This window comes from Polyodon spathula, chromosome 20 (genome assembly GCF_017654505.1).
Source record: "Polyodon spathula isolate WHYD16114869_AA chromosome 20, ASM1765450v1, whole genome shotgun sequence".
Taxonomy (NCBI): Eukaryota; Metazoa; Chordata; class Actinopteri; order Acipenseriformes; family Polyodontidae; genus Polyodon; species Polyodon spathula.
In genome coordinates this window covers 16,925,150-16,940,407 of record NC_054553.1, presented here as the reverse complement: position 1 = coordinate 16,940,407, position 15,258 = coordinate 16,925,150, and the positions used below count along the sequence as shown (strand labels likewise).

At 41.4% G+C, this 15,258-nt stretch overlaps 1 protein-coding gene across 2 annotated transcripts in view; it reads right to left on the bottom strand.

Annotated features, from left to right (window-relative positions):
- dock11 (dedicator of cytokinesis 11) overlaps positions 1 to 15,258 on the bottom strand; it is a 187,251-nt gene that overhangs the window by 60,477 nt on the left and 111,516 nt on the right. The window contains exons 22-27 of one of the 2 annotated variants that reach the window (XM_041220292.1): positions 10,558 to 10,629; positions 10,077 to 10,223; positions 2,111 to 2,194; positions 1,684 to 1,795; positions 819 to 857; positions 124 to 305 (exon numbers count right to left, since the gene is read on the bottom strand). In XM_041220292.1, coding sequence (XP_041076226.1) covers positions 124 to 305; positions 819 to 857; positions 1,684 to 1,795; positions 2,111 to 2,194; positions 10,077 to 10,223; positions 10,558 to 10,629 — 636 coding nt within the window. The remainder of the gene's footprint in view (positions 1 to 123; positions 306 to 818; positions 858 to 1,683; positions 1,796 to 2,110; positions 2,195 to 10,076; positions 10,224 to 10,557; positions 10,630 to 15,258) is intronic. The other variant, XM_041220293.1, reaches the window with a different exon arrangement.

Here is a 15,258-nt window from a genome sequence, read left to right as displayed (position 1 = left end):
CACCACTGCGAGGTTCTCTCTACAAGCCAGGGGGAGACCCTGTCCTCTTTTCGAGTCACAAGCATGGGATACAACATTTAATTTGATTATTGTATCATGTTGGATGCAGGCACTGTGACTCACCTTGTATGTTGTAAATCTGTCATCAAACGCATGCTTTATCATGAGGTTCTTCACCACAGAGATTGCCACATGCCTGATTGTATAACAGTCCTGGAGGGCAACGGCCAGCTCCCTCAGGAGAAGGCCAACGAGAAAATGATTCTTACAGTACTCTTCAGACAGACTGTACTCCAGACTCATGTCTGCAACAAATATTACACCAGCAAGGATGAAACAAACAGGCTTTTTTACAGAATGTACCGTTACTTCAGAAAAGTCTAATCTATTTAAACATGCAAGATCTGCATATGAACTTGGATACCTGGAATTCTTGTAATTTGTACAGTCCTAATCCAAGATTAGTTTTTTGTTTTTCATACAGCAAATGTTAAAAAAAAGTATAATGTACATCATTAAGCATTTTCTAGAGACTGCAAACAGTTTAAAAGCAATGGCCATACCAGAACAGACTGACTTGAACGTACCATAATGTAGTGTGAAAATAAATACGTAACAACATGTACAGTGAAATGCATAGTTTGTGCTGAAATGTAAAATACAAAACAAAAGTTAATGTTCTGTTAATCTGGTTAGGTTAAATAGGAAGTGATTATTCTGAGCATGCTTACATTTCATTAGTTTATGGTCATTAGTGCAATGCAGTATTTTAAATGTTAATTATCATTTAATTTTATACTGGGTGTGGTGACACCTACCTACTGCACTGAAACGTTCCACAGCATATGATATAATATCTAATCAACATATACAAAAGAAAGATATAAAACACACAGCATGCAATTTAATTAAACAAAAGGGATGTAAAACTGGTTTTACCTGTTATAAAAACTGGTTGCATATGTTATATAATGTATAATATATTATATAATAATGTATAACCATAGTCATGGGATTAGCATGTAAGGAACCTGGGATTTTGTTGTTTTTAAATAAGAAACAACTTTGTTTTTCAAACCATTATACAGATTCAACAATAAATTATGAGACAGACGGTCGAGTGATTTATAAACTGTCATAGAAACCCAAGATGGAATTATTTTCCTGTAACTTATTGAAGAGGCCCATCTATTATTGTGTATACTACATGGGTACCCTTTTGATACTAATATTAAAGAAGACGAGGTTCAGCAGTATCTGGATGATTGCCTTTACCTTGTTGTTAATTTCCCGTTCCTCTCCAGTTTCTCGGAGATACAAATGTCTTGTCTGTATTGTCAAGTGATTGAAAACAATACATTTTGTGTTTGAATTGAAAGTGATGCTCTTGAGGAGTCGAATGGGTCAAAGTTCAAGTATATTTTCCTCTAGAGGAATTATCACTTTTTGAAGTTACTACTGTGGTATTATTCCTTTTTTTTCGAATGGTTCTGCAAATATAGCCTCATCTCTCTCTCTCTCTCTCTCTCTCTCTCTCTCTCTCTCTCTCTCTCTATATATATATATATATATATATATATATATATATATATATATATATATATATATATATATATAATATAATATATATATATATACATTATATATAACATTATTATATACAATTAAAAAATATACATGTACCTTGAACTCTCTGAAGTTTTGTTTTTCCAAACGTCATAGGCAGATTCAGAGGAATATAGTGCTCGTGGCTGCATACCGTTAGTAAGAAATCAAACTTGAACTCAGTCAGTATCTAAAACAGAAAAATTACATAGTTACAACACATCTGAAACCATTCTAAGGAGGATTGTGTATACTATCCCTCCCAATCCATTTCTGCTGTATGGATGAGGTGTCACTTGTATTTTAGTGCTTAAAGTGGAGTTTGTTATCAATGCCATAGAGATAGAGCAATACTGTTTATTAAAATCCTAATTCCTTTTTGACTGAGGGGGAGAATACACATGCATTTGTCATAAAGTACAAAATATAGTTCAAATACACCTACATGCTAAAAAAACATAACAATGGAAATTTTACATAGCCATTAAAAACTATGAACATGTACCTTTGGGTCTTTCAAGCTAAAGCCACAGATGTAATCGTTTACCAGGCTGAAGCTGAATCCTCTATCCATGAATGTAAAACATCGCTGTAAAGAGGTAAAATGAAGATCAATTATTACAGTTGCAGGAATCAACTGACCTCAATCTCTATTTTGAATGAAGAAGGATGACCTGTCACAGCAATGCTGGGATCAAACCACAAAAGACCATGCAGATGGATGATCTTTCATATCGATGCTGGGATCAAACCACAAGACCATGCAGAAGAATGATCTTTCACAGTGATGCTGGGATCAAACCACACGGGCCCGTGCTGAAGGATGATCTTTCACAGGGATGCTGGGATAAAATCACACCGCAGAAGGAGGATGATCTTTCACAGCAATGTGGGATCAAACCTCTCGAGACCATGCAGAAGGATGATCTTTCACACCAATGCTGGGATCAAACCACATGATGCAGAAGGATGATCTTTCACAGTGATCCTGGGATCAAACCACACAAGACCATGGAGAAGGAAGATCTTTCACAGCGATTCTGGGATCAAATCACATGATGCAGAAGGATGATCTTTTACAGCGATACTGGGATCAAACCACAAGACCATGCAGAAGGATGATCTTTCACAGCGATGCTGGGATCAAACCACACAAGACCATGGAGAAGGAAGATCTTTCACAGAGATGCTGGGATGAAATCACACGATGCAGAAGGATGATCTTTCATAGTGATGCTGGGATCAAACCACATAAGACCATACAGAAGGAAGCTCTTTCAAGGCGATGCTGGGATCAAACCACAAAAGACAATGCAGAAGGATGATCTTTCACAGTGATGCTGCGATCAAACCACACAGGCCCGTGCAGAAGGATGATCTTTCACAGCGATGCTGGGATCAAACCACATAAGACCATGCAGAAGGAAGCTCTTTCAAGGCAATGCTGGGATCAAACCACAAAAGACAATGCAGAAGGATGATCTTTCACAGTGATGCTGCGATAAAACCACACAGGCCCGTGCAGAAGGATGATCTTTCACAGCGATGCTGGGATCAAACCACACGATGCAGAAGGATGATCTTTCACAGAGATGCTGGGATCAAACCTCACAAGACCGTGCAGAAGGATGATCTATCACTGCGATGCTGGGAACAAACCTCACGAGATTGTGCAGAAGGATGATCTTTCGCCATGATGCTGGGATCAAACCACACAAGACCATGTAGAAGGAATATCTTTCACAGTGATGCCGGGATCAAATCACACGATGCAGAAGGATGATCTTTCACAGAAATGCTGGGATCAAAACTCACAAGACTGTGCAGAAGGATGATCTGTCACCGCGATGCTGGGATCAAACCTCACAAGACCGTGCAGAAGGATGATCTTTCGCCACGATGCTGGGATCAAACCACGCGATTCTGATGGATGATCTTTCACAGCGATGCTGGGATCAAACCACACGATGCAGAAGGATGATCTTTCACAGAATTGCTGGGATCAAACCTCACAAGACTGTGCAGAAGGATGATCTGTCACCGCGATGCTGGGATCAAACCTCACAAGACCGTGCAGAATGATGATCTTTCGCCACGATGCTGGGATCAAACCACGCGATTCTGATGGATGATCTTTCACAGCGATGCTGGAATCAAACCACACGATGCAGAAGGATGATCTTTCATAGCGATGCTGGGATCAAACCTCACAAGACCGCGCAGAAGGATGATCTATCACCGTGATGCTGGGAACAAACCTCACGAGATTGTGCAGAAGGATGATCTTTCGCCATGATGCTGGGATCAAACCACACGATGCAGATGGATGATCTTTCACAGAGATGCTGGGTTCAAACCACATGATGCAGAAGAATGATCTTTCAAAGTGATGCTGGGATCAAACCACAAAAGACCATGCAGAAGGATGCTCTTTCACAGTGATGCTGCGATCAAACCACACAGGCCAGTGCAGAAGGATGATCTTTCACAGCGATGCTGGGATCAAATCAAACGATGCAGAAGGATGATCTTTCACAGCGTTGCTGGGATCAAACCTCACAAAACCACGCAGAAGGATGATCTTTCACACCAATGCTAGGATCAAACCACAGCAGACCATGGAGAAGGAAGATCTTTCACAGTGATTCTGGGATCAAACCACAAAAAAACATGCAGAAGGATGATCGTTCACAGTGATGCTGGGATCAAACCACACAAGACCATGCAGAAGGATGATCTTTCACAGCGATGCTGGGATCAAACCTCACAAGACTATGCAGAAGGATGATCTGTCACTGTGATGCTGGGCTCAAACCTCACAAGACCGTGCAGAAGGATGATCTTTCGCCATGATGCTGGGATCAAACCATGCGATTCTGATGGATGATCTTTCACAGCAATGCTGAGATCAAACCACACGATGCAGAAGGATGATCTTTCACAGTGATGCTGGGATCAAACCTCACGAGACCATGCAGAAGGATGATCTCACAGCGATGCCGGGATCAAACCACACGAGACCGTGCAGAAAGATGATCTTTCACAGTGATGCTGGAATCAAACCACACGAGGCCATGCAGAAGGAAAATCTTTCACAGTGATGCTGGGATCAAACCACAAAAAAACATGCAGAAGGATGATCTTTCACAGTGATGATGGGATCAAACCATACAATGCAGAAGGATGATCTTTCACAGTGATGCTGGGATCAAACCTCACGAGACAGTGCAGAAGGATCATCTTTCACAGCGATGCTGGGATCAAACCTCACTGCTCACCACTGAGCAGATTCAAATGACTGGGACTCTTATTTACTCAAAACACATGGGGACAGATGTATCAAGGTCCTATTCCCAAAATGCAATTTGAGCCTAGCTTAATTTCTGCATTGTTTGTTACTAGTTATATAACATTAATAGTTGTGCTTGTTTTCACAAATAATGATGCTGTGGCAGGTAGAGCCCTGTGTGTAAATAAGGGGCAGGACAAAGCTGATAAATGTATGGTTGTGTGTTTAATTGAAAAGAGGGGAAGAATGGATTATTATTGTTGTTTGTGTATTATTTTGGGGTGTATTTAAAAAAATGGTTTGTGGGGATATACTGTTATGATTAAAATGTATTGTTTTATGTTTAACCCTTTGCTGTCCTTTGTCAGACCAGGTCCGACATTACGATTTTCCCTTTCCAGTCCTATGTCGGACTCTGTCCAACATCATCAAAAAGACATAAAGCACAGGTCCCTAGTGTTTTTTTCTCTGGAAAAAGCAGAGAAAACCATTCAATGGCCGAGTGAGACCGCTAGGAGCCAAATTAAGCCGTAAAATAAATAAATAAATAAATAAATAAATAAATAGAGGGGTGTGTTATGTCTTTTTTTCTGTGGGATATGGTCTGCAACACAAGGAAGCTACAGACGTTAAAAAAAGCAAGATTCTAGAAGGATGAAAAAACTTACTAGCACACAGGTGGAAGAAAAATAATCTTAATGAAATTGTCCTTATATTACCATCATTAATAGTTGCAAAAAAATTATCCCTTTGTTTAAATCTGTCAAAATGGGACTGCAAGCTTTTTCCTCCTGCTTATTTACACACGTTATTTATTTAAATGTACTTAGAAACAGTACATAATTACAAAATATGAAGCATCTGTATCGTTGTTGTGCTTTTGCCGCTTCTGCGTTACTGTATTTCCCTGCTTGTAGAAGGGAGAGATCTGTGCTGACTCTGCTGGCGTGTTCATGGGCTGCAGGAAGAGGGCGGCAGTCGCCCAACAACCGCCTGTGAGTCATGGCAGTGACACGGGGAGGTGGGAAAGTGGACTTTCCCCTCTCTGAATGGCTGAGAGGCGAGTCTTGGGTGATTGTTGGTCCTATAAAATAACACTCTGCTGTCTCCTCAGGTCTGCCCTTATAGACTCGCTGACAGTGCGGAAACGCTGGTCGCGGACCGAGAACCAGCCGGGAGAGAAAAAGACACGGAAGTGTCACAGTGAGACAGTGAGAGCGGGGAACCCTTGGGCAGACCCCTTAAAAATATAACAGCAGGCTAGGTAGCCGGCAGCGTAGGACGGAGATCCGGGTCGCACGGGCAGCGGCGACCGGGATATTGCTGCAGAGTGCAGCACCTTTGATTTGTCGTTTTGTTATTGTGTTATTTTGTCCTTTGTTATTTTTGCCTTCTGTTTTCGTTGTTATTTCCTTGAGCACCTGCAAGGCGCCGGTATTGTGTACCATCGCTTGGTATGCCTGTGGTTCTGTTTACCATCGTTGGTAAATCAGACCACAGACCCACAGCGCCATCTGCGGGATAAACTGAAAAACAGCACCCCGAAAAATAAAACTGGGCACCTGTGCGGTGTTGCCAAACCCACCTGTCTGTCTCCTGTGTCAGTGAATTACCCACCACCCTTCCACACTGCTATATATTTTTTTGTAGTGAAAGTAACTGTCAGTTAAGCCTCAAAATAGTAATCAATTAATTGGGCACACAAAATATAATCGTTCTAGTACATATTGATGATTGTACCATACATTTTTGGCATAGGAGATCAGAGTGGACCTGGAATTTGGTAGCGGAGAAGGAGATGGAGGGGAGTATTTTGCGGATGAATAGGTGAAATGGTTAGAAAGGGAGAGGGTGGAATCGAATATGACCCCAAGATTATGAGCAGAGAGGGCTGAAATGAGGGACAAGGGCGGGAATGAAATGGTTGGGCAGGGTGGTGGAGACGAGGGGGGGGGGGGGGGGATTTCAGTTTTTGATGGGTTGATGAGGAGATAACAGCATGCCATCCAGGATTGGATAGTGACCAGACAGGCTGGCCAGATCATCAGCAAAGATGGAGATGGTGATGGAAGTTAAATTAGGAAATGATAGCATCTAGGGGTGAGCTGTACAGGGAGAATAGTAAAGGTCTGAGGACTGAACCCTGGGGGACACCAACAGTCAGGGGAGAGGGGGGGAAGTGACGTTATTGAAGGCAACGGCAGAGGTGAATGAAGATAGATATGACTGTAGCCAGGCAAAGGGTGTGCCAGAGATGCCCAGGCTAGTGAGAGTAGAGAGGAGGGTGGGGTGGTCAACAGTGTCAAAAGCAGAGGAAAGATTGAGAAGAATGAGGATAGAGGAAAGTCCAGCATGGGAGAAGTTGCCCAGATGGTTCTGGACAGTAAGGAGGGCAGTTTCGGTGAAATGGGCAGGACGAAAGCCAGATTGAAATCAGGCATAAAAGGGAATTGACAGATACGTAGTGAGATAGACATGAGTGAACTAGGCGCCCAAGGAGCTTAGAGAAATATGGGGGAAAGGAAATAGGGCAGTAATTAGCAGGACATGCAGGGTGAAGAGAGGTTTTTTTTAGGAGGAGGATGATGGTAGATGTTTTGAAGATGACAGGACAGATGCCAGTTGAGAGAGATGAGTTAAGAACATAAGAACATAAGAACATAAGAAAGTTTACAAACGAGAGGAGGCCATTCGGCCCATCTTGCTCGTTTGGTTGTTAGTAGCTTATTGATCCCAAAATCTCATCAAGCAGCTTCTTGAAGGATCCCAGGGTGTCAGCTTCAACAACATTACTGGGGAGTTGATTCCAGACCCTCACAATTCTCTGTGTAAAAAAGTGCCTCCTATTTTCTGTTCTGAATGCCCCTTTGTCTAAACTCCATTTGTGACCCCTGGTCCTTGTTTCTTTTTTCAGGCTGAAAAAGTCCCTTGGGTCGACACTGTCAATACCTTTTAGAATTCTGAATGCTTGAATTAGGTCGCCACATAGTCTTCTTTGTTCAAGACTGAACAGATTCAATTCTTTTAGCCTGTCTGCATATGACATGCCTTTTCAGCCCGGAATAATTCTGGTCGCTCTTCTTTGCACTCTTTCTAGAGCAGCAATATCTTTTTTATAGCGATGTGTTCAGAACTGCACACAGTATTCAAGATGAGGTCTTACTAGTGCAATGGACAGTTTTAACATTACTTCCCTTGATTTAAATTCAACACTTTTCACAATGTATCCGACAGGTATCCGACAATGTATTAAACAGGGATACTAGGTAAGGGAGAATAAGAGGGAGGAGTGGAGGTGTGAGGGAGGCAGGGACAGGGTCCAGGGGGTAAGAGGTGGGGTGAGCCTTAGAGATGATAGAGGAAAGTTCAAGTATGGAAGTAGAGGTGAATTCTGTAAAGACGGAGTTAAGAGCAAGTGGAGATGGACTGGAAAGCTGAGGGAGGGCGCTAGTCTATGAGAGAGTCAGGAGGTGGAGACGAATAGTGCTGATTTTGGTGGTGAAATATTGAGAGAGGTCATTAGCAGTGATCAAGAGAGCATTTATCAGTATGCACGTCTATAAAGAGGTATGTGAAAAATACAGCGAACAAGGGGTGGGGCTTGGCTGAAGATGCAGTACTGATGTCATTTTGCCATGCAAAACAGTTAAACCTGTTTTACTCTGAAAAAATATTTTAAACAGCATGTGTAAAATAAACAGAGCATGTGAAAATAAATTGGACCTGACACGTCTGACAATCGCTGAATAAATGGACTGCAAAGGCTGGTTTGTGCATTATTGTTTGGCACAGCGGATGAGGTTAAAGCCCCATCCCTGTAAACACATGCAGAATGTGTCCGTCTCCGAACTGATTAATTTGTTGTTAATTCGGAGATGGCCACGTGTCTATAAACATGTGTATTTGTGTATTTTGTGTGAGTGTTCAGGAAGTAGGAATGGGAGCGAGAGAGGAGAGAAAAAAACAAATGAAAATAAAAGTAAAAAGAGTGCTACTCGTGCTGGAAGGACCAACACGATGCTTGTTTTGGGTGGAAGTAATTTGTTTTGTTCAGACTTTTATTTTTGCTCCGTGAGCCATGTTTTTGTCAAACCACCGCTTTCCACTTGCAGTACCTGTCTGTGAGTCTCTGTCAGCTTCCTGGTCTGGGTATGTCACCACAAGCCGTCCTGTCATAAATGGTGTCCAGCATGGAATTACAGCAACTCCACAGACCAAGGCCAGTTCATTTATTCAGCACTTGTCAGACGCGTCAGGTTCAATTTATTTTCACATCAGCTGTTTATTTTAAACATGTTGTTTCAAATATTTTTTTTTCAGAGTAAAACTGGTTTAAAAGGCACTGAATCGCAAAAGGACACTCAGTACTGCATCTCCAGCCAAGCCCCATCCCTTGTTCGCTGTATTTTTCACATACCTCTTTATAGAAATGCATACTGATAAATCCTCTCCTGATAACTCGTTTATCACTAAATTCCTCAATATGCGATCCAAGTCATTATTTTATTACTATAACATCTCAAAAAGCTCTGCAAATGTCTGTGATATTCTTTGAGCACTGGATGTGGAAGCAGTTATCTCCTTTGTTTATGTCTGTATTATCTCTGTGGTGCATGGGCTATCAGATACGTCCTTTTTTTCCGGAGACCTGTGCTTTACGTCTTTTTGATAATGTCAGACAGGGTCCGACATTGGACTGGAAAGGGAAAATTGTAATGTCGGACCTAGTCCGAGATAAAACCTTAAAGGGTTAAAGCCCATCAAAGTAAAAACCAGTACGGGGCTTGTTTTGGGTTGGGGTAATTTGTTATGTTAAACTTTTTCCACTTGCAGTACCTGTCTGCGTGTCTTTGTCAGCTTCCTGGTCTGGGTACATCACCACAAGCCGTCCTGTCACAAATGCAGATTGTACTCTGGTGTAAAGACCTTGATAGATCGGGCCATAGAAGTCCATTTCATGAATACATTCATACCACGATCATACCACAGATAAAACATCCCTTTGCTGGTCAACTGCAGTGTGCCTAATTTAGTTCCTGTACCAGACAATACCTTTTTCCTTTGGCTAAATTACTTTGTGTGCATTTGTGTCTTTGCCTTTATAACACATGTACATGCTGTGGAGTCCTGTACATGTACAGTATGTATTTGGGGGTTCAGCGCCAATTGTCGAGATACTGACCTTAATAAAGTTGGCCAAGCCAAGATTGACATTTCTAGCCTCCTCAGGAATCTCAGCGTATCGAATAGTGATATGAGGCATTATTGCAAGGAGCAGTGACTGCAAGGCCTGGTGGTAGGAGTCTGGGAACCTCTGTGCTCTAGGCATCTGGAAAACATAACACAGAAAGCTGAGGACCAATATTTTAACATCACAAAGTAAGAGACTATTACAATAGCTGACATGTGCATTATGAAGATTAAAGCACCCCTCAATTTAATTGGTGTAAATTACAGTACAGAATAAATTTTTGAAATAATGTATTAACTATTTGGTTACTTATGACACATATAGACTCATCCCATATTTAATGTATGCAGTCAGCCCACTTCATAAACTAGGCTCTGTCAGTTCTACCATTTAAGCACTTATACAAGCCCTTCCCATCTCAAGTGTCTTCAAGTTTTCTTTCAAATTTGTAGAAAATTATAAATAAACTTGCCTTCATTTTGTTTTCCTCCAGCAGATACTGAGCCATCGACTTGATCATGGCTTCGAAGAAAAACCAAGAGTACTGAAAAGGACAGACACCACACATGAATAACATAACAATATGTATAGTTATGGCCAAAAGTTTTCCATCACTCTATATAATTAACTAATTTTGCTTCATAAAGTCAAATGAAACCTGCTGAATAATGTTACGTTAACATACCAAACTACATTCTGCCTTGTTGTTTTCCATGTACTTAATGAAAATTGAAAAATGTGACATTGCAAAATCTAACATGAAATAATGTACTACTCAGGCATATTGTAGTTTATTTGATCAAGATGTTAAATAAAAGATCTAAATTATGTTCATATATACACTCTTTTTTATCGTTTTATCGTGGGCATCAGGGTCTAATATAAATCCCCTTCGCAACCCGCTTTTTAAAAATTTTTGTATAAAAAGCAGCATACCATTTTAATTCGTACTGTGGAGGTGTGGCAAAGTGCCCCACCCCTGTGCTATTTATTTGTGTTTGATATTGTATGTAGTGTGTTAATGTTGGTGTATAGTCATTGGTACACAGGATATAAATGGGTCTATGTAACACAAGTGTTTAAAATGTATATTTGTATTTAAGCACAAGGATTGCACAGCACTTCACATGCAGGTAAAATGTAATAATATGTGAGCATGGGAAATTGCACTAACTTAATTCTCATGCAGTTGTACCGAGACTCCAACTGAATGACTGATTAGCAATCAAGTCTCGGTACAGATGCATAAAAACAGCATGTTTTTACTCACTCAGGGTTGTGTGTTCAGTGTGGGGAGAACAGGATTGGAAACGGAGGTAATAGTAATTAATACTAAATCATAATAACAGCTCACCGTGTTTGTCTGTATAGTCCGTTTCGTTTGTCTCATTGTTTTGGCTACCTGTGCCGTGTCCTGTGTTTTGTTTTTGTACAACTGTTTTATTTTCTAATAATAATGAACCGTGCAGCAGCGCTTTCATTCATTGTTTCACCTCGCATTGCTGTGTGTTCCTTTCTGGTCTGACATCACCCCTAAAGCTACCCTGTTCAAAGGAGGGAAATGGCTTCTCATCAATTTAAGTCTCCAATTACTATCATTAATCTTCCTCTCCTTTCTCAAATTATCAAACCGCTACATTGAAAGAATCCATTCCCAACATAGAAGGCTTGTTGCTAGGGAACTGACGTCACTACCTTGTGACTTCTGTGAGTGCATTGCTTAAAAAAACGCTTCAGCAAGTAGATATTTAATTTGCTTTGTGTTATTGTGCAATGCGTGTGTTTACGATAACATTATGATATTATTGCTTTGTTTTTAATTGTTCTGTATATTTTAGTTTGTGATGTGCATTACAAAATAACACGAACAGTAATGGGGAGCCAACCCCACGACTGCGATATATAATATAGCGAGGGGTGATATAACGAGGGGTGGGTTCAACATGTTCAACAGTAGATAAACTTATCTGAAATTAATTGCTATTTACTATTAGAATAATGCAGGCATTTACTAATACATGCACAGAACACCTCAGCAGTAATAATGCTCAAGACCTCCGTATAGCCCAAAAGACATTTTTTAGCGTGCGTTCCAAACAATTCCAAACTTCAAGCATAAAGTAAGGAAATAAATAGCCCAACCTGTTTCCAGAAGATCAGTTTCCTTGGCATGTTGAAAAAACACTGGCTAAAAACGAATCCTGTCATGTCACACTCCACCCACTTTTGTAAAATTCATGCGCAATATTAGGCAGAGTGCTACAACCCAACAAATAAAGGTATTTGTATCAGCTTGCAAGTGACACACTGGGTTTGAGGAGATTAGTCACCAACCCCACTCCCCTTTGTAGAGGCTTCCTGACTGTCCCTTCACAGCTGCACAGTCTGCCTTGCCATGTGCAGCATGGTCCCTACCCAACCAGAGAGGAGCTCTGCATCCATAGCACCAAGCCCCCTGGACATGCTTATTGGGAGTTGAGACACAGTACATTCTGCACAGGACTGAAAGCAAATACTCTTCATGAAGACCCAGTCTTCTGGATTAAGACGTATGGCAGCTTATATATTAATACATTACAAGGAGGTTGTGTGGTCAAGTAGTTAAAGAAACAAGCTTATAACCAAGAGGTCCCTGGTTCAAATCCCAGCTCAGCCACTGACTCATTGTGTGACCCTGAGTCACTTGTGCTCTGTCTTTTGGGTGAGACGTTGTTGTAAGTGACACTGCAGCTGATGCAGAGTTCACACACCCTAGTCTCGTATCTTGTAAAGAGCTTTGTGATGGTGGTAAACTATGAAAGGCACTACATAAAAAAAAGATGATGATTATTATTTGGGAATCATTAATAATATTAAGCATGACATTGGGTAGAAGAATTCGTAGTCGGTTGGTTCTAGGCCTTCTAGGAACTGGTTACCTGATTCCGGGAAAGGGTTAATTACACCTTTTTTGCCCCTAAAGCACTACGAACTAATGCGCACGCGTGAACTAATGTGCGTCAAAATAATCAAATTTAAAGGTTGTTGTACGTCATGGCTAGAGCAGGGGAGAAGGGAAGAATGCAAGCCAGCTGACCACATGTATTTCTGTGTGTTCTGCTTTCACACTTTTTATCTCTGGGTCATGTTTTTAAAGGGGCACAAACCTAAAGCTACGGCCAGCTTGGTCACATATGGTGTCAGAACCCTGGAAAGCCCCTGTTGTTCCAGAAAGAAAAAAAAAGACTATGGATCCAGAGTGGAAGCAACTGCTGGAAAAAATAAAAATAAATAATGCTGCTCAGGAGGAGAACAACAGGCAGTGGAGAGTGGAACGGGGACTTCCAGAGCTGGAACCAACAGAGCTGCAGTTAATGTTCGAGACGTGGGTAAGACCAGCGCCACAGTGTGAAGCCCCGCAGTCTCCAGTGCCTGAGGGAGAAGCTCCTCTGTCTCCAGTGCCTGAGGGAGAAGCAACAAACAAGGGGGAGGAGGTGAAGAAGAAGATACCTGCAGTCCCTTGCCCCAATGTCGTGGTTCCCCTACCAGAATGCCCAGACCTCCCTCCACTGGTCCTAACTACCAGGTCGCAGCATTGCCAGGCACAGTTGATTGCCTGGTCCCCTACTCTGCTCCACCTGGACTTACAGATGTCACAACATGAGGGTCAGACATCGCATGTGCTCCCCCTTTCCTCACTTAGTTCCCCCTGAAGCTCCAGATGTCGCTGTGCAGTAGTGAGGGCTCAATAAGAGTTTGGTTTGTTTGTTTTGTGTTTTGAATAAAAGTGTGCAGAATCACTTAAAAATCAGAGTTTTTATCTCTGGGTCACATTTTTAAAGGGTGTGGCAGTGCGATTGCCCTGCACAGTGGTAAATTAGTGTTGGTGTGGTTTATATGTGGGAATGGGTTTATTTTGTGACGTTTTGGAACTTGATTAGTTTGACTGTATTATTGTTTACAGACGGTCGCTCGATTGAGACTTGCTGCCTGCTATGCTTGATTGAGGGAAGGGCAGCAAGTGATTGGCTGTGCTGGTCCTCAATCAGCAGGTGGGCGGGTCTCGACCGAGTGCCCGCCAGTTTAAAAACATCTGCGGGAGATAGCTCGGGGCTGCTGCAAGGCCTGCCGTTTTCACGGCACCTTTTGAGTTATAGTTTGGGGTATTGTGTTTTATTTTGCACTTTTTGTACGGTTTACTGTATTTGTCCTCTGTGCGTTACCATCGCTGGTAACGTCACATGACCGCCTTTATTTTACTTTCGTTTTCTTTTTGTTGTTAATAAATCCTGCGCGCCTGTGCCGGCGTGTCAACACCAACCTCTGTCTCTCTGTGTGCTTGAACAGCGGCTACCCACACGCGTGACTCGAGGAAGACCCTGTCACAAAGGGGCATGAACTCAAAGCTAATGCTCGCCAGTTGATAATACCTATGCTATATATATATATATATATATATATATATATATATATATATATATATATATATATATATATATATTTTGTGAGCAGGGAGAGGGTTAATTTCCTCTCTGCTGAAAAAAAAAACATGTGCAAACGCACATTGGTTTAATTTAATTATATTTGTGTTAATTGTTTTATTAATTATCCCCTACACCTGGTGATTATTGTAAATTAGAGCCAGGTGCAGGGTATTTAAAGAAAGCAGCCAGTTTGCTCAGGGCTGCTGCTGTGTGAAGGAGCCCGATTGAAGGTGTGCTCAATCGTAATAAAAAAAAAAAAGGTACTGTGTGAAAGCCTTTTTTGTGTGTTTTGTTTTGTTAGAGATTGTGTAACAGGTAAACAGCTTAGCTGTCCTGTTTTATTGTTTAGGTTCCTGCTTGTGTTCAGTTAGTGCTCCGAATAGGAGCTAGGTGTTATTTTTGTTTATTTTGTTGTATTAAAAATAGAGCATCAGCGCTGATGAATTTCCATTTCTGTGTCCTGCGTCCTGCTTTTAAAGGAGCAACGAACGGTGGTGAGGTGTAGTCGTATTACATATGTATGTAATACGATATATGTATTACATATGTAATACGACTACACCTCACCACCGTTCATTGCCCCTGTGGCAGGCTGGCGAGTGGATAGAGGCCCAGAGACAGACTTCAGTTCAAACAAATACACTTTTATTATAAATAAACACAAAATGAAAGGGCACAAAGGCCAAAACAAAGCAATTTAAACACAAAAA